Source organism: Meles meles, chromosome 7 (genome assembly GCF_922984935.1).
Source record: "Meles meles chromosome 7, mMelMel3.1 paternal haplotype, whole genome shotgun sequence".
Lineage (NCBI taxonomy): Eukaryota > Metazoa > Chordata > Mammalia > Carnivora > Mustelidae > Meles > Meles meles.
This window is the reverse complement of record NC_060072.1, coordinates 108,118,433-108,135,827: the sequence shown is the minus strand read 5'-3', so window position 1 is coordinate 108,135,827 and position 17,395 is coordinate 108,118,433. Positions and strand designations below refer to the sequence as shown.

At 52.8% G+C, this 17,395-nt stretch overlaps 2 protein-coding genes across 4 annotated transcripts in view; one reads left to right on the top strand and one right to left on the bottom strand.

Annotated features, from left to right (window-relative positions):
- The window catches only part of PRMT8 (protein arginine methyltransferase 8), a 103,677-nt gene extending 101,430 nt beyond the window's left edge, over positions 1 to 2,247 (top strand). Inside the window, exons 9-10 of the mRNA XM_046011645.1 lie at positions 503 to 624; positions 1,375 to 2,247. Coding sequence (XP_045867601.1) covers positions 503 to 624; positions 1,375 to 1,458 — 206 coding nt within the window. The 3' untranslated portion in view covers positions 1,459 to 2,247. The remainder of the gene's footprint in view (positions 1 to 502; positions 625 to 1,374) is intronic.
- The window catches only part of CRACR2A (calcium release activated channel regulator 2A), a 146,961-nt gene that overhangs the window by 6,778 nt on the left and 122,788 nt on the right, over positions 1 to 17,395 (bottom strand). For 2 of the 3 annotated variants that reach the window (XR_006819612.1, XM_046011642.1), the window contains one exon: positions 11,788 to 12,295. The exons of the other annotated variant lie outside the window; for it this stretch is intronic. Coding sequence is in view for 1 of the 2 variants with exons in the window: in XM_046011642.1 (XP_045867598.1) it covers positions 12,250 to 12,295 (46 nt within the window). In the remaining variant the exon portion in view is untranslated. Of the gene's footprint in view, positions 1 to 11,787; positions 12,296 to 17,395 lie in introns of those variants that run through there. 3 annotated transcript variants of the gene reach the window in all.

Below are 17,395 nucleotides of genomic sequence, written 5' to 3'. Positions count from 1 at the left end.
AGCCGTGTATAGGATGGGGTGTCGGTGGGATACGGGTTTAATTATGGAATTTGCATACATGATGTCACTTAAGGGGAGCCAGGATGGCTTACCTACAAATCCCTCCCTTACACTGCTTGAATGTGTTCCCTCTGTTGAACTAATTAAAAACAGTAGCATTTTGAGTTTCATCTGCGTTAATGAGTTCAGTTGCTGAGAGGGTACTCATGCCACCCCTTGGAATGAACTTGTGATACCAGCGTCTTCCTCTTCTGATTCCCTGGAAGATCCGGAGCTCTGAGAAGATGGGAATTCGATGGAAGCAAGAGCACCGGGGCTGAATGAGGGTTTCTGGGGTAGCAGGCTATAGGGGCTGGGCCCTGACCCTGCAAGAGTGCTGGGTGTTGGTTCAGGGAATCCCAGAAGAAGCCCAGCAACTTCTAGGCAGGGTCTCGGCCTCAGTCCTTCTGGAGATACCTCCTGTGACCCTTCCTTCCCACCTCCCCTGTTCTTATCCCCTCAGCCCCTGATGCCCCCTACACCCACTGGAAGCAGACTGTCTTCTACTTAGAAGATTACCTCACTGTCCGGAGGGGGGAAGAAATCTATGGGACCATATCCATGAAGCCAAATGCCAAAAATGTGGTGAGTGCTGAAGCCGTCTCTGTCTGGGGCAGGGGCAGAGAGAGGAAGGGATCCACAGAGCTGGCTCCCCGCAGTTCCCAGGACCCCCTGGCCCAGGCGCCTGAGTGCCTTGTGCATCAACAGACCAGGTACTGGGGGAGGGGCAATAGAAAGCCAGACTAGGTGTCACTAAAGGCCTCTAGCTGTGGTCCCTTAACACTCAGGGATGAGAGATTTTTCTCCAGGCCCAGCTCTGGACTCTCAGCCTCGAGGACAGTTTCCAGTTCTTCATCCGGGGTCTTTGGGCACAGAGGCCGTGGTTCAGCTCATTTAGAGCAAGCCAAGCCAGGAAATAACAGCTTCTGCTGGCCTGGAAGATGTTCGGATTGCCTTTCTTCAGTGGGCCTGGTGGGTCGGGGATTGTGCGATTCTTTCTGAGTAATGGCAGGTGCGAGCCTGTGTGTTGAAAGAGTCTGAAGAATGTTTTGAGGGCTATGCTATGGAAGACTCAAGCACCGCACTCTGTTTTCTCTCAGGATGAACTCAGAGGGAACGCTTCTGTGTTATAACAGGAAGGGTTTAGGTTCGAAATCAAAGCACTTCCTGTCAGGATACTGAGACACCAGAATGATTCCCAAGGGCTGTTCGTGGGAACCCCTTTGCTAGAAAACCTTAGAAACACAGTAGTCACCCATCCCCTGCTGGAGGAGCCGGTGGGGGGAGCGACTCCCTACCATACTAACCCCAGGACCCTTCGCCCCTCCTTTGCAGCGAGACCTCGATTTCACGGTAGATTTGGATTTTAAGGGACAGCTGTGTGAAACATCTGTATCTAATGACTACAAAATGCGTTAGCACACGTGGGAAGCTGCAGAGAGCGAGCAAGAAGAGAAATTCTTCCCTCCATCTGCGGCTCCGTAACAAGGACTCCACGCTCGAAAACCAGAGTTTTAAATTCTGCCTTGAAGATTGGTGAACTCACCAGGGCTCCCGTGGGCCCTGCCACGGGACAAAGAGCCTCCAGCTCCCCGGCTCTGCTCTGGGAGCCCTTCAGCGAGGCTTTGCTGTCGCCCACACAGACCAGCCTCCAGTGCTGGGGCTGGGGCCCCGAGGATGGAAAAGTGCACACGTATACCTATTGTCCTCCTTAACTGTGAATCTCCGGAACTTCCAAGTTTTGCATGCTGCAGGCATCTAGGACAGACTGCTTCACTAGAACCTGGACACGTAGTGTCTTTGATAGCGTAAGCCAGATCACCCGTCTGTGCGGTGGTGTGTGCGTGCGTGCGTGCGTGCGTGTGTGCGCGCCTCCAGCAGACCCATTAGTTTCTCTGCCCACACCACCTGTATATGCATGCATATACAACCACGTGGGTATACGTCTGTGTTCATTCAGGGTGTGTGTGTGCGTGCGTGCGTGCGTGTGCGTAGAATATATATTACTCTCAGAGGAGATTCTGTTGCTTTCGAATAGGAATTTGTTTTGTGATTAGTTTTCCCCCTTCCCCATCCCTTACAGATGTTAAGCAGCTATGAAACGTTCTCTGTACCAGCTCTGGTCTCCTTTTGATAGACTGTGGCTCTGAACCCTGAGCATAGTACTACGCACTCTGTTGGCGCTCAATAAATGCACATGAGAGCGAAGTGGTGGCCTGGCTGTGTTCTTGGGGCTCTGGGGCGGGAGGGCTCAGGGTGGACATGAGAGGCCACACTGGAAGGGGAGATGCGAGGAGCAGCAGATGCTGCCGCAGGCCCCCAGAAGGCAGCTTGTGGTTGAAGCCACCATGACCTCAGGCCTGGTCCAAGGGCATGTTCCCTGCCAACCCCCCAGGGGGTGGGAAGAGGGACTTAGTGGTGAGGTGGGAGGACGTGAGCTAACCAAGAACACTCTAGAACAGGAAGCTACCTGTAGCCTGGAGGGAGGCCAAGCTCAGGAACCAGAGAATCTGGGATACGTGTCCTGCTGGGAGGGCCTGGACAAAGCAGGAGATGATGGTCCCGGGTCCCTGGGGAGAGACTGGGGCAGGGTCTGAATGGAAAGCCGGTGGGGAGATTGTTCTTGTCTGAGGTGCTGAAAGTTTGCAGCACTGCACAGGGGCTCATCCCTGCTCCCTCAACGTGGCCAGTGACTTGCTGGCCCTGCTACTCTCCACACCAACAGAAGCTCACCCACCTTGAACGGGGCCTTGCCGCTGAGCCCCGGTGAGACACTGGGTCCCAGGATGGTACCCCAGGTTCCCACTGCAGCTTCTCCCCCCAGCATGGTTGGGGTGCCCTCAACATCTTCAGACCTGCCACCTCTTAGATTCTAGACTCTGGTTCCATCGTGAAGAGGGCAGGACCGGGTGAGAGAGTTCTGTGGCTGTGAACAATCCCCTGAGGGCAGGGACCCAGGCCCAGCTGCCTTGAAGATTCAGTGGCCTAGGAGTCTGAGGGCCTGCTTCTTTGCCGTGTGGGAGGAAACAGGGCCTGGATCCTGAGCCGTGGGGCTGTAAGTTTGCCCCCGTAGGCCTTGGGCAAGTCACATCACCTTATCACGGCTGAGGAAAGGGGGCTGGACCAGGTGAATGTTTTCCACACTCTGTCCTGGGGAGCCTTTGGGCTTGGGGGAGGGGCCGGGGTCAAGGTGGGCAGAGCTCTGGATTTCCCTCTCCCCAGGTTAAAAAACGAAACAACCCAATGCTTCCCTCATCTGTTATAATTTTCTTTGGGAAAAGGATTCTACTACTAAAACTGAAAATGAAATAAAGAAATATTAAGGAACCAAGACCAAAATCAAACACCTCTGAAAATGACGTATGCAGGTGACCCCGGAGTCCCCCTGGCCCAAATACTCTGAGGTCAGTGGAATCTTGGACCTTCTCTCTCTCTTTCCTTCTCTCCTGCCGTCAGTTCTGCGCACTCTCACCAGAAGCTGCCCTCATGCAATATTTGGGTCTCGGTTGGGTGCCCACCACTCGGTCCAGAACCACATTTTCACCCACCTGCATCTTTATGTTATCTCTTGCCCCCATCAGCTCTGAGATATTCCCTCTGGGACCATCGTCACTCAGAAAGGGGAGCCAGCTCTCTGGGCAGATAGAGGTTCTTTGCCTGGATTTTAAAAGGGGCCTCCTGAAGGCACACATAGTTCTGGGGATGTTCTGCTTCGCAGGCAACGTGAATTTCGGTCCCCCCTGCCCCTTGGTCTAGTGTGAGCACTGCACAATGGTATTCAGGGGCCCCAAGAAAAGCTGTTCTGGGCCCCATGGAGCCCATGTATGTTTCCCTCTAGCTAGTGAAAGGCTGCCCTGTGTTCCTGGGCTGAGCCAATCAGATTCCCCTATAGAGAGCTGTCAGCAAAATTAGCAGCCTCCGTCCAAGTGTGGTAACTGACTCTCCGAAAGATGGAAGCCCATGTACTGTGCCAGGCATGGTGGAGTGTTTTGATTTGGTTTCAGGTTGGGTTATTCTTAAGCTTCTGGGACAAGTGATCTCATCTGCGTCATCTCCCCTGGGAGACATATCCCAGGTGCTGGGAAGGAAAAAGGGCCCTTTAGAGGAGCTGGTGGGGCCTACCGGGCGCAAGATGGGAAGGTGGCAGAGGAGGCTTTGGCTTGGCTGCAGGTGGGGTGTCCAGGGGCTGGCAGTGCCATTAGAATGATCAGTGACTCCAGCGATGGTCCCTACCCTTCCATAATGTACCTGTGGGCTTCCCCAGAGTCCCAGAGTTAGGGGCAGAGGAACCCCACCCGTTCTGTAGCCCCACTGAAGCCCCAGGAGGAGGAGGGGAGTTGTAGTGGAGCTGGGCGGTGAACTCAGTCCTGCCCATGGTCCCTCCACCGCCTGTGCTGGTCCCTCCGAACCCAGGTCTGGAGGCCTCCCCTTGTATCTGGACAAAGACAGCTCACCTCATGTAGTCCGTGTGTTAGACAAGAAGGACAGGAAAGCTGGAGGGGATAACAGTGAGTGTGTTAGGGGAGAGAAAGGGGCTTGAAGAAGGACATGGGGGCAGGGGCTCCCTCTAAGGGCATTTGAGGGAAACTTATTAGTGGCCTTTCTCTGTGGTGGCACTTGGGGAACCCCTACCTTCTGCCTTTCGTTGGGTAGGGAGCCCAGCCAAGTTCAGGGAGGATTCCATCCATGGTCAATGGGTAAAATTGTACATTGGCAGGAGCCAACCAGTCTGATGACCCCACCCCCCGGGGTCTCCAAGCATTTGGGGCCTGTAGGCATCCCTGACATTCCTGGGGGGACAGGGGAGGACTGGGCTGAACAGAGAGGTCTAGAGGTCTTTCGGACCTCTCCAGTCACCGGAAGGGAAGGTCACCCCTGAGGATTGTCCTGGCTCTGGGTCTCCAGCCTCTACTGCCCCATTTTCCCATCTCTGCTCCTGGACTGCTGGGGTGAGGCCTGGAGAGGCACGAAGGAGCACTTCCCTAGAGCAGCCCCCTCCTCCTGCCCACGGGAATGCTTCAGTGAGAACTGTAATTTCCCTCTGATCTGTTTGGAGCACGTTCTGAATCGAAGTCAGTGTGTGAGATGAGGTCTTCGCATGACAATAGGGACACTGCAAAGATGACTTCACGTATGAAACCTCTTCTGTCCCTGACTCCGCTTTTTAAAATTTTTTCTTAGAGACTGTACAAAACCTATCAGTGGTACTCCTGTCTCTCTTCTTCCCTTCTTCCTCTTCGGGGGAACTTCTCCCTTCCACTCCCCAGACCCACAGCCCTGGGGCCTCTTTGGAGGTCTTATCTGGGCAGAGTCACTCTGAGGGCCGTTGTGTGCATGATCCCTTTTCCCTATAGAACGAAGGCTGAAGGGGTGGGAACCGGCCTCTCTCTGCCCATCCCCTTGAATAGCATGGGGGTGCAGGTGGGAGGAGACAGGGCGACAGCTGGGCAGCTCGACATCATGGAATGTGTCCAGCAGCCGTTCAAGGCCGTTTGGCTCCCTGTCCTTCTATCTGTGCCCCTGGGGAGAGGCTGACATTTTCCTTCCTCGTAAAAACCACCCCATGGAGGCTCTCTTCCCTGTGCCAGGCCCTCCCTTCTTCCCTGTCTCTGCTGCCTTCCTCCCTCTCTGCACCACAACTGGCACTCCACCCCAAAGTCCAGCCTGATCCGGACCTCCGGCACACAGTGAAATGAAGCTGGACATCTCAGCCCGTTCTCGTGCCTAGGATGGGTCACCCGGTTAAGAGTCTGTCCTCAGCCTAGTGGCCAGCCGTGATCATGGGGTAATTTCCTTTGATCTTTGAGCTATCTCATTCCCCGCCCCCATCCCCATCCCTGCAGAGAGGGGGCCCACCCTGGGTTCTGGAGCCCTGTTCCTGAAGACAGACTTTTTCTGGGTCCCCGCCTGGAGTCTTGAATGGCACCCCGGCACACCCGGCTTCTGCGCACCACCCCATCCACACGGCCCTCTAGCTTGCCTTTGACCCTCGGGCCGCCACAAGCTGTGCCCCAATCCTCAGCTTATGGTCTTGGGACTGCCAGGATAAGCCTGCTTGAGGATGGGTGATCTCCTCACACCTGTCTAACCACATCTGGAGCCTTCCAGGCTGCCTGGGGCCCAACCCATGGGAAGTGATGAACCCCTATTCAACTAAGGCTCAGACAGAATGCGTTCGATGACCAGAAGGTTGGCCAACAAGCGTCTAGCCGCTTCTCAACGGGCTCCATCCTACCACATCTGTAGTCTGAGCCCAGCTCAATGACACAAGCTCTGTCAGGGCGGATGGTGAAGTTTTAGCCTCCTTAGCATCTCTCAGTCATCAAGCCTCTGAAACGGAAGGAAAATGCGCTGTCCGTGAATCCCACAGAAAGACCCAGCTGTCATTTTCAGAGAATGGAGCATTCAAGGAAGTCCTTTTTGATCCTAACCATCGGTCATTTATCACAGCAGAAGTGAAAAGGGTTTCCCAAATTCTAGGCGCCAGCTAGCGTCTTGGCCTCAAGGGCAGCCAGAGCGAACTGGCCAGAAGAAACTCCCCGGGTGCTGGGTCCCTCCGCCCAGGCCCTGTTGTCCCCGCTTCCAAAGGGAAGCATCAGTCACTGGACAACTCTGCCACACGCCGTGAGGGTTGGAGCCAAAGAGGGAGGCAAACCCCAGGGGGCCGCTTCCTGACTGTGTGACTTTGGGCAAGTCACTCCACCTCTGTGAGACTCAGGAAGAGATGACCTAGATGGAATGAGATTAATATAAAGCATGTTTGGAACCTGCAAAGCACCATCAGAATTCCAGTTATAACTGCTATTTTGATCATATTTCTGCCCTGTACGCCAACTCCGTTATTGAGAAGCCTGCCTGGATGCCAGTGCCTGCGGGCCTTGGAAGGTCCTAGGGCGGCAGGTTCTGTGGTCAGAGCCAAGGTCAGCAGCTGGAGCGGCCCCCTGACTGCAGGCTTGTCACTGCAGGTGACACACATGTAGGGTTTCTGCCAAAAGCCCTGGGCAGAGTGGCCTGCTTGGTGGATCCTGTCCATTAGCTCTTTAAAGGCCTCACAGGTGGCTTGCGGAGATCTCCCAGACCCCCAGCAGGAGGTGACTGACTGACACCAGCAGCACGTGTCCTTCCATTAGAACGAGAAGATCCTCGATCAGTGAGATGCCATAACCCCACCTGGGGCACTCCAGGCAGGCCCCCCGTCCTTCCGGCTCTCTCCACCTGCATTTCCAGACACAAGGACATCCTGGTGACCTTGAGATAGAGCCTGGAACCTACGTCTAGAGCCTGGCTCATGTCCCGTGGAGAAGAGCCATAGCTAATCCAAGAGGTTCTCTCTCCTCTACAATCTGATACACGGTGCCATTCCCGGGAGAGTTTTCCTCTAGCGGTATTTGGTTCTGATCAATAAAGTACAATAAAGTATTGAGTTTGTGTACTCAGAGGACCTATTCTCTTTGAGGGCAGTGTGGTAGCTCGGAAGCATACTCTGGGCCTGGCAAGAGGGTTGAGGTGGGGACCCGGCTGGCAACCTCATCTGGACACACCACAGACATGCGTAGGTGAGAGCTGTCTGGCTCCACTTAATAGGAAACCGCCAGCCTCCTCCCCAGTGTCATAGATTGTCATTAATGTGGCCGAGGCACATGCCGCCGTGGCACTGCGAGTCAGAAGGCAATAGAAGAACAGAACCATAGGAGGCCTTCTCCGTGCCCAGCGTAAGAGCCTCCCAAGGGAACATCTGTTCAGGGAGGAAGGAGCAAATCTAGAGATGCAGAAATATCTGTTGCACACACTGTTGCGTGTTGCCACGAGACGTGGAAGATCTACCCTCGCCAGCTGTCGTCTGGGCATGGCTTTTGGATCAAGCACGGGATGCTACTTCATCAGCAGTGTGAGGGCTGTGGGTCCAGTCCCAACTGGAACGAGAAGAGCCAAGCAGGGAGTCGTTCTGAACTTCCCCTGTTCCACAGAGACTTCTCCAGCCCCTCCCACATGGCAGACACGACACGAGGCGCTGGGAACACAGGAGTGAGCACCACGGATGCGTCTGCCCTCCCGGAATGGACAGGCGACCGGAGGAGCAGAGCCTGAATGAGAATGACAAATACGATGAAAGAGGAAAAGCAGAGGCTGTAGGAGGCAGTTGTCACGGTCACGATCTCATGGTCATGGGATCCAGCCCCACGGGGGCTCTGTGCTCAGTGGGAGTCTGCCTGTCTCTCTCTCCCCTCTGCCCCCTGCCCCTTCCTCTGTTGCGCTCTCTCTCCTTCTGAGGCTCTTTTTTAAAAGAGATCCTCTCTGAAGATATGACTTTAAGCAGGAACTTGAAAAAGCAGTGACAGAGGGGTGAGGCAAGGGAGGGAGGGAGGGATGGGGAAGCATCAACGCCAAGGCCCAGACCAAAGGTGGCCAGAGAACCGGACACATTTGGAAAAAGAGGAAAAGAGAAGAGCAAAGGCCAGGCAGGCCAGGGGAGAGCAGTGAGAAGATCCGGGGCCCATGGTCAAGAGCCCTAGGGACCACCGGGTCAGAGAGGTGTTTGTCTTGGACACTGAGAAGCTGCTGAGGGTTTAATCAGGAAACTGACAGGATAAGATTTGTACCCCACACATGCTCGCCATTTAATGAGCTCGAGTTGGCAGTCCTTTCCCCTGGAATCTGGTAATAGATTTAACCCTCTGCCTACTTCAGAAAACCACAGACAACCACAGACAAGGTCAACGTAAATCAGGCAGAGCCTCTAGGAGCTACGAGTGGAGGGTGGAGATTGAGGCTTTCTCTGGGACGCTGCTGTGGAAAATGGCTCGAATACAAATCGCTTCATTGTAGGATTGCCTTGTTCACCAATCAGGGATCCACAAAGGGACAATCTGTGCCACTCTGAGATTATTTGCATTATCCTTTCTGGTGTCATGTCATACTGTTCTCCCCACAAGGATGGCTTCCCTCAGCTCAGAGAGTGTAATTGTCTGGGAGGCGAAAGGGGTTTGGTAGGGGTTGTACGAGGCAGGCTCTGCATCTCGGGTTGGTTCTGCGGCCTCTGAGCCCCAGCAGCAGTTTACAGAGGAGCAGAAGGCTCAGCATCTCTTCCAACTCATAGACGGATTCTCAAAGCATCTTTCCGAGACTTCGTGGGTCATAATAGGTTTCTGATATAATGACAATTGCTTCCTGGCCACGGTTGGTTAGCTCAGTTGGATACAATGTTGTGCTTGAAGCCAAAGACCCAGGCTTCCCAGATTCCCCACTCAGTTTCATGGTCGTGGCTGATGCCTTGAACTCCAGCCAGAGTTAGAGATAAACAGACCTGGGGCGGAAGGCTGACTCCTGCAGCCAGGGGCTCTGAGACCTGCTGCGAGTTACTGGGAGTCTTTGTTCCTACATGAATCCTTCCTCTGTTAAATGCAGATGAGAGGAACACCGTTCTGCAGGGTTTACAAGCGTTGGATGAGATAGTCTGAGATGGCCTGCTGACTCACCCCACACAGCACGTGGCACGTGGCAGCTGCTTATAAACGGGGGTCCCTGTTCACGGAACCGAGGGCCCCAGATGAGAACATGCAGGTGACTCTGGGCTCTCTTAGGGAGGAAGGAAGGAAAGGAAACTCCCAGCAGAGTCTCTACCCACAGTAGATGGGAATGCTTGCTTTGTGGGGCCAAAGAGAGAAGGCACGCGATCCTGTTGCTTGGAAACAATCCTGAAGGTGGTTTTGCAGAGGTCTGGATGAGAGACACCCTGGGAGGTCAGAACAGGGCCAGGGCTGGGGGAAGCTGAGGTCGTTAAATGTGACTCAGGCCTTAGGCCACCAGCTGCGTGGGGCAGGGTCAGACCAGGAGCTCATAGTTGGCCGTAGCGGCAGGAGGCTGCCCACAGTGTCCTGAGGATCCACAGTCACCTGGGAGCAGAGGAGCACGGGCCACGCTGAAGTGTGGACTCTGGAGCGAGGACCCCAGTTCCTCTCCTGGCTGTGCAACCACAGACAAGGCAGCTGGCCTCTCCCTGCCTCAGTTTCCTTGACCTTTAAGCTGGCGGTACTATTTCCCACGGAGGAAGGCGGGAAGGATGAAATGAGAAGCGTGCCTAGGATGCAGTCAGCAGGACGATGTCCTCTATCATGGTCGGTTACAGGCTAAGGCTCGGACTCATGCCGGGCTCTGAGGGCCTCCGGGATTCGGACACGCTGGTCCCTACGAGCCTCCCCACTTGGCTCCCTGTGTCTCTGGGCCACTCTCTGTGCCCACATCTACAATGATGTATTACCAGTATCTGGTTTTATGCCTGGTCCCTCGGCCCCGAGATAGCAGTGTCCTGGAGGGAAGCTTGTAGAGCTCACTTAGCTTTGTGCGTCCGCGTTGAGTAGAGCCCATCAGAGACCTGGGATAAGTACTTGCCAGAGGAAAAGATGATGACTTGCTGTTGTGATTCTCTTGCCCGTTGCCAGTTACACCTGTGCTCCTGCTCTTGGGACCTCCTGTGTGGCCCCCTCTAGGCCCGAGGGTTCTTGTCTATGAAACCAAGGTGCTTTCTAGGCATGATCTCCAGGGGCCCTCCTCCCCGGCCCTCCCGGGAGCCTGAAAATCTGACTCTCCCATTCTGCACTTCCACAAATCTTATTTTGTGACCCTGGGCTCAGAGTTTTCCAAGAAGATCCTGTGCCTGACGTTTCAGTGGGGGAAAGGAGGAGGGTTCCTGGGCTTTTTTGCAGGGTCCAGGGTCAGGGTGAGAAATAAGGCTCAAAGGGAAAAATGAAGGTCCCTTCAGGACTGCAGACAGACCGCACAGACGTTTTGCCGGGGAGCAGCCAAGGGTAACAGGACAAGAGGCCCGGGTGTGCGTCTTCTCCGGGCGCTTGACTGTACTTCATCAGTCTGTGACTCTCCTGCGCTGAGACTATCTCTTGGAAAATCATTTTAATAAGCAAGAGGAAATGGAATTAGGGGTCCTGGCTGCCTGCTAGCTGGGGCTGACCGACTCTCAACCAGGCGGGGACTTCCTCTGGCTCTGCTAACATTGCTTATTGATGATCTCTGCTTAGATTTCGTGCGTCGCTCCCCAGAGTGTCCCCAAACAAGGAGGCCTTGGAGAGAGGTGGGTGAGGGAGGGGGTTGGAGGAGGGAGGCTGCAGAGGAGTTTGGGATCTGGGTTGGATGGGCGGGGGCTTGGGGGGCACTGGAATTGATAAGCAGCAGATGGAAGTGGAGGGCAAACAATGGGGTCACATCTAAGTGCGCTGACTCTGGCCCCTGACTTCAGAGTTGGGGGGCTGGACACGTCCTACAGCTCTGTTGCTCACAGCCTGGCCCTGGAGGAGGTCCTCATGCTCACTAACTCCCCAGTTCCACAGACGGAAGATGATCTGCAGAGGGTGTCATGGAAGAATCTGGTAAACTCAAAAATTCTGGGTACTCCTGGGTTTCCTGTTACTCCTGCCCAGTCCGCAGATCACATCTAGCTTTGACTATTTATGTGCATGGGAGGAAACCCGGACTGGGAGAATGCAAAGCAGGGGATGACACAAGACCTACTTTTATCTGGTTTGAGGTTTGCAGGGTAGGGTCCCTAAGCTCCCACTGCCTAAAGCTCACTGGGTTTAATAGGAAAAAATCCATGGCTGAGATTTAGTGACTCAGAGGATGGGCTTGAGGCAGGCTGGCAGGGTCCAAGGACACAGCTGGCAGGGTCCAAGGTCCTTGGCTTGGTGCAGGATAGAAATCAAATGCCAGCCAGCAGGAAGTGAGAACGGAGTTTACTGAAGCTACAGAGAGCAGATACAGACCGAGCATGTGGGAGACTCCGAAAGGAAAAGGAGAGAGTCTCATCTTTGCTTGGGGCCTGGGGTTTTTATTGAGGATTGTGGTCCAGTATAAGCGTCCTCTTGGGCATCCTGGAACCGGTTTGAACAAGGGCCCGGGTGTCTGCTGTAAGTCACTCATTCTTTGGAGCCAGCGGGTCTTGGTGCCAAGATGTCCAGCACCCGTGGACTGGGACATGCACATGATGGCTTCATGGGGGCATTCTCTCCCAGTCCTTCCTTAGATGTGATCTCTTGTGCTTGATGACTTCCAAAGAAATCATTAACTCCTTGTCCCTTACAAGGAGGACACACATTATTTGCACTAAAAGGCACGTGTACAGTGGGGGTGCAGATCCTAGCAAGGGTAGAAGCAGGACAAGGGGCCAAAGTCAGATTTTGATGGAGCTCTTCAGTTTCCTTATCCCAGAAGGAGGAATGAATGACCAGCCTGGGACCCCACTGGGCTGTGGGAAGGTAGAGAGGAAAGGCCAAGGTTAAAAATGTGGTCTGGCTCATGGGTAAACACAGGTCATGTTGAAAGTTGAGGTTGGTTGGTTATGAGGTTCTTTCTCCCTACTCGCCACACCCTGGTCCTCTCAGCACAGGGTCCTGGGACCAGCACCAGAAAGCCTCACCTGTCTTTCTGCCCCGAGTCACAAATCTGACCCTGTCACTTCCTGTTTAAAACCCTCCACGGGTTCCTCATCACTGACAAGGTAGCATTTAAACTTCTCTGGTCCAGGCAAACTCTCAAGGTTTGGCCTCATCTGCTTTCATCTCCAGAATCATTCTCCACTCCTGACCCCAGAATCCTCCTCCCACATCTGCCCACAAGTCGGGTAGCCAGCCCTGCTGGGTCCCCAAACTGCCTTCCCTCACTTTCTTCCTGTCATCACTACTCCCACTGTTCCCCTGCCTTCTTTGCCTGAGGGCACAAAAGGCCACTTCCCCCCATCCCAAACCCAGGGACAACTTAGTCTCACTACCTTCTCGCATCCCAGGGCATCCTGCCCTGTCCCTCTCATTTCCTGTCTCTCTGCGAGGTAAGTCCCACTGACTTTGGGCTCCTTGATTTTTTTCTCCTTTTTTATGGTCCAAGGGCATAGTGTATTGCTTGGCACAATGGCACACATTCAAATTCTCATGGAAAGTATTTCAAGCCGTCAATGGTGGGGACTATTGGAGAGGGAGTTGGGACGAAACCAGAATGGGTAGAGTGTGCGATTTCCTCAGTGTGTGTGGTGTGTGGGCGTGTGGTGTATTTGTGTCGGATACAAGCAGGAGGGTGTAGGGTCTGAGTCTACGGTATGTCTGGTACACGGGTGTTTAGTGGATGTGTGGTGTCTGGTTGTGAGGGTGTGTGGTGTGTCTGCGAGTGTAGTGTGTGTGGTACATGTGTGAGCGTGTGGCGTCTGAGTGTGTGATGTGGGGTGTGTGTGTATGGTGTGTAGGTGTATGGTGTGTGTCTGAGTGTACGGTATGTTTGCATGTGTGTGTGTGTGTGTGTGGTATGTGTGTGATGTGTCTGAGTGTGTGTGGTACAGGCATGAGTGTGTGTATATGAGTATCTGAGCGTGTGGTGTGTGTGTATGGTTCTGTGTCTATCTGTACGTGTGTGAGTGCTCTATAGCATGATGAATTCGATGTCACTCCTGAACCCCGACAGTCCCTCTTGAGTGTCGAGCATCAGCACGTGGCTGCTCTCGAAGGCCTGGTCACTGAGAGGGTGTGTGATACCACGGAGGCCTCAGAACCTCCTTAGGCCATCGGCCTCACTGAGGGCCTGCTGCGTGGCCATCAGCAAGTCCTTGAAATTCTCTTCAAGAATCCAGCCAGAGGGGAACAGCATGGGCAAAGGCACGGAGGCACACCAGAGAGATCCAAGGTCAAGAAAATGTTCACACACAAGCAGAAGATTTTTCACCATTATTCCATGCCATTATTTTTTAAAAAGATATTATTTATTTATTTGACAGGGAGACAGAGACAGGGAGAGAGGGAACACAAGCAGGGGGAGTAGGAGAGAGGAAAGCAGACTCCCTATTGAGCAGGGGTCCTGATGTGGGGCTCGATCCCAGGACCCTGAGATCACTACCTGAGCTGAAGGCAGACACTTAACGACTGAGCCATCCAGATGCCCTTCCATTCCATTATTTTTTATTGCTAATAATGGTAATATTAAATTTTTTAAAGCTCTTTTAACTTCTACTTACATCAGAAATTTTGATGTGTGTGTGGGGGGAGTGAGGTTCAGCATTATTTTTTAAAATCCTGAGACAAGTAGAAGTAGCATAAATAAAAATAAATAAGCTAGTAAAGAATAAGAAAAACTGCCCAGGTGATCCCAGTGGGCATCCAAGGTTGAGGACCTCCAGCCGGAACCACCGCATCTGCCTGAGCCATGGGCAGAGTGGTAGGGCCGTTTCCAGGTGAGGGAGCTTTCCTTGTCTCCCCATTGCTGCCCCACAGGCAGAAGACATGCTGGGGGTGGGAGGGCATTTATCAAGTCTCAGAGAGATGACATCCAGGGCCTAGAGGGACTATGATTTAAATTATAGCTGGAGAAAACTGGGCTAGGTCAACCAAAGTGAGACAAGGCCCCAGAGAGGGTCTCCAGTGAATATCGGGGGGAAGGGGGGAACAGACCAGGTACCCTGCTGTGACTGGAGCCTGAGCCTCATGCGAGGATTACTGGAAGCTGTGGGGCTCTTGGGTAGCATATATCCTTCCCGGAAAACTGCCCCTAAACGCTTGGGAATGCAGGCTGTGGACTCCCGGGGCAGCGGGCAGGAGCCAGCAAGCTGCTCACGGACCTCTGAACCCAGCAGGTCACCCCTTTTGCCTGGGCCACAGCCTTCTCCTCTGGGACAGGAGGGAGGTGGGTGAGCCCACTCTGGGTTCCTTCTGGGGCCGCATTTGCACACACAGTCAGTGCAGAAAACCACCCCCGCCTGCCTCCCGCCAGCCACACTGGGAGCGAGGTTGCCAGCGTTCACTGCCCAGTGGCCTTATTTGTGTCCCGCTGAGTTGAGGCAGGAACGTAGACCCCGGAGGCTCCCAGCCATTGCTCAGGCTGAAGACTGCAGTGCCAGCTAGAGAAGAGGAAGGATAGGGAGGGGGGAGATGGGCCTCGTGAATGAACACGGCCTTGGGAGTGGGCAGGAGAGAGTGGGAGGAAGGGAAGAAGGTGGGGTGGGCACAGAGGGAGGAAAACGCAGCCTCATCTGCTTGTTTGTGTTTCTTGTACTTAAGATGCTGACTTCTAGCATATTTTTAAATCCATCAGACATGAAAGGCTGATTTAAATAGACCCGCAGTGTGAAGCTGGTAATTTCACTTGCCACAATAGAGGAACTGGCAGGACGCGAGCAAAGACACAGCACCTCTCCCCATGCCAGGCAAGCTGCAGAAGCACGGGGAGACTTTCGGGCCAGGTGCTTCCTGCTCCCTGCCCCAGGAGCCGGCTGGAGGAGGGGGTGGTGGAAAGAGAGAAAGATAAAGAAGACGGGAAAGGGAGGGAAAAGTGGGGCAGAAGTGGGACAGGGGAGAAAGTGAAGGGTGAGTGGGAAGACGAAGTACAGAAATGGACAGGCTCAACATTCTCCTGCTCCATGGATGCGTCCTAGTCAACTCATCTAGACTACCAGGCACGCCTTATCCCATATACTTTTACTCCAGTCTCGGTTCAAAGCAATCCCAGACTCTCAGTTTGGTGGGGTAGAGATAGAGGGAATCTTAAGAGCAGAGTGTTCAACATCTGCTTGAATACCTCTAGTGTCAGGGAGCTCACTATCTGGTGAGGCAGCCTATTCCATTGCTGGGAACAAACTTCCTTAGGATAGGTCGCAATCCCCATGCTCGGTGCTGGCTGGTCCTAATCTGGCCTGTTAAGTCACTCAGAACAAGTGTAACACCCAAGTCAGCCCTTCATCATGGAACACAGTGTTCAGGCCCTCTCCTACTTCAGTCCTCTTATGCTAGTTCCTAGTGTCCTTACCATAAAGGATTCCTGCATAAATCTTGCTAAACCGAAGTATTTCTGGATGCTAATGAGTGTATTTCCTACTGTAGTCAATGCAACAAAATTTCAGGAATAATAAAAGGCTTTGGCATTCATTTTTTGTGTCATTCAACACATTCTTATTGAGTCCACTCTCTGGGACCATGTTAGCCCGTCTTGTTGGCACAGAAGATATGGAAGTCCTTTCTCCAGGAGCTTATCTACAAGGAATGGAGCCAAATTCCTAAAGAGAAGGGTCAGCAGGGGCAGAAGTGTCAGCAGAATCCAGGGTGGACTGGGGCTGGTGGAGACCCTTAAGGGAAAGGGACCTGGGGGATTGTGGTCATGGCATTTTTATGAAATGTTACTGTATACTTGTGGGTTTCTAGGTATTTCTTCCCCTTGAGTATACTGAAGCATCAAGGGTGATAAGTAAGCTTGTCTTCCTTTCTTGCTCCCTTATCTCTGATAAAACCTGAGAGAAATGTCTTAGACCCTCATTGTTGGGCATTGAAGAGAATCAGTTCTATATTCATTCATGGAACATAATTGTTTATAAAAGTGTTTTCTGAAAAAACACTTGGGCATTGAAGAGAGTGAATCCTATATTCATTCGTGGAACAATTGTTTGTGAAAGTGTTTTCTGAAAAAAAACGTATTATGGTAAAATATACAAAACATAAAATTTGCAGTTTTAACCACTTGCTAATATACAGTGACATTGAGTACAGTCACAATATTGCATGGAACCATCATTCCCCTCCAACTCCAGAGCTTTTCATCATCCCAAATGAAAGAGTCTATAAACCACATGTGTAAAGGTGGGTCAATTAGCAGTGCACTCTCTGAAGTCTGGGCTGGGCAACCAACCCACACCTAGCATTTATGATGTAAATAGAAAAATGAATGAGACCAGAACCATGCCGGTGAGAACCCTGTAGTCTTCGATGCTGGGTTCCTGTCCCATTTTAAGGCAGAAGGGAAAGATACAAAGCGTTCTTAGACAGAAGTCTGTAGCCTGAACGGATGCAAGTTTTCCTTATTCTACTAGCCCAGAGAAATGGGAGATGCTCTCCCCTGAGGCCGCAGCTTCTCCTGGTTACCAAGAAGAGTGGAACTTTCTTTCTTGCTTATTCTGTTTTGGTCTTTTGCACAGGGAGACAGATGATGTAATAGCTGACATTTGTCTACAGGTTTTACAGTTGACTTAATCCTTCCCCAGAGTTCTTGTTTGACCTTCACACTAGCAGACAGTAGGGCAGAGAACACTATTTTATGGATTTGGAAGCTAGGGCTCAGAGCACCAAGAAGTTCCAGGTTTTGCCTAAGGTCACACAACTGTGTTCATGTTCTTATTCTGAGCAGATCGTTAGGGATTAGAGAAAACCTCTCGGAGAGGCATAGCCTGGGTAAAGTTGGTCAGTTCCATACCAGGAAGGAAGAGAACCAGGTGGGGAAGCATCTTTTGTGCACAGAAGCATGGAGCCTAAGTCAGATTGAGTTGTTGAGCCGCCTGAGGATAATGGATTGTTACTAGCAACAGCTGGGGAGACTGCTGGGGGTG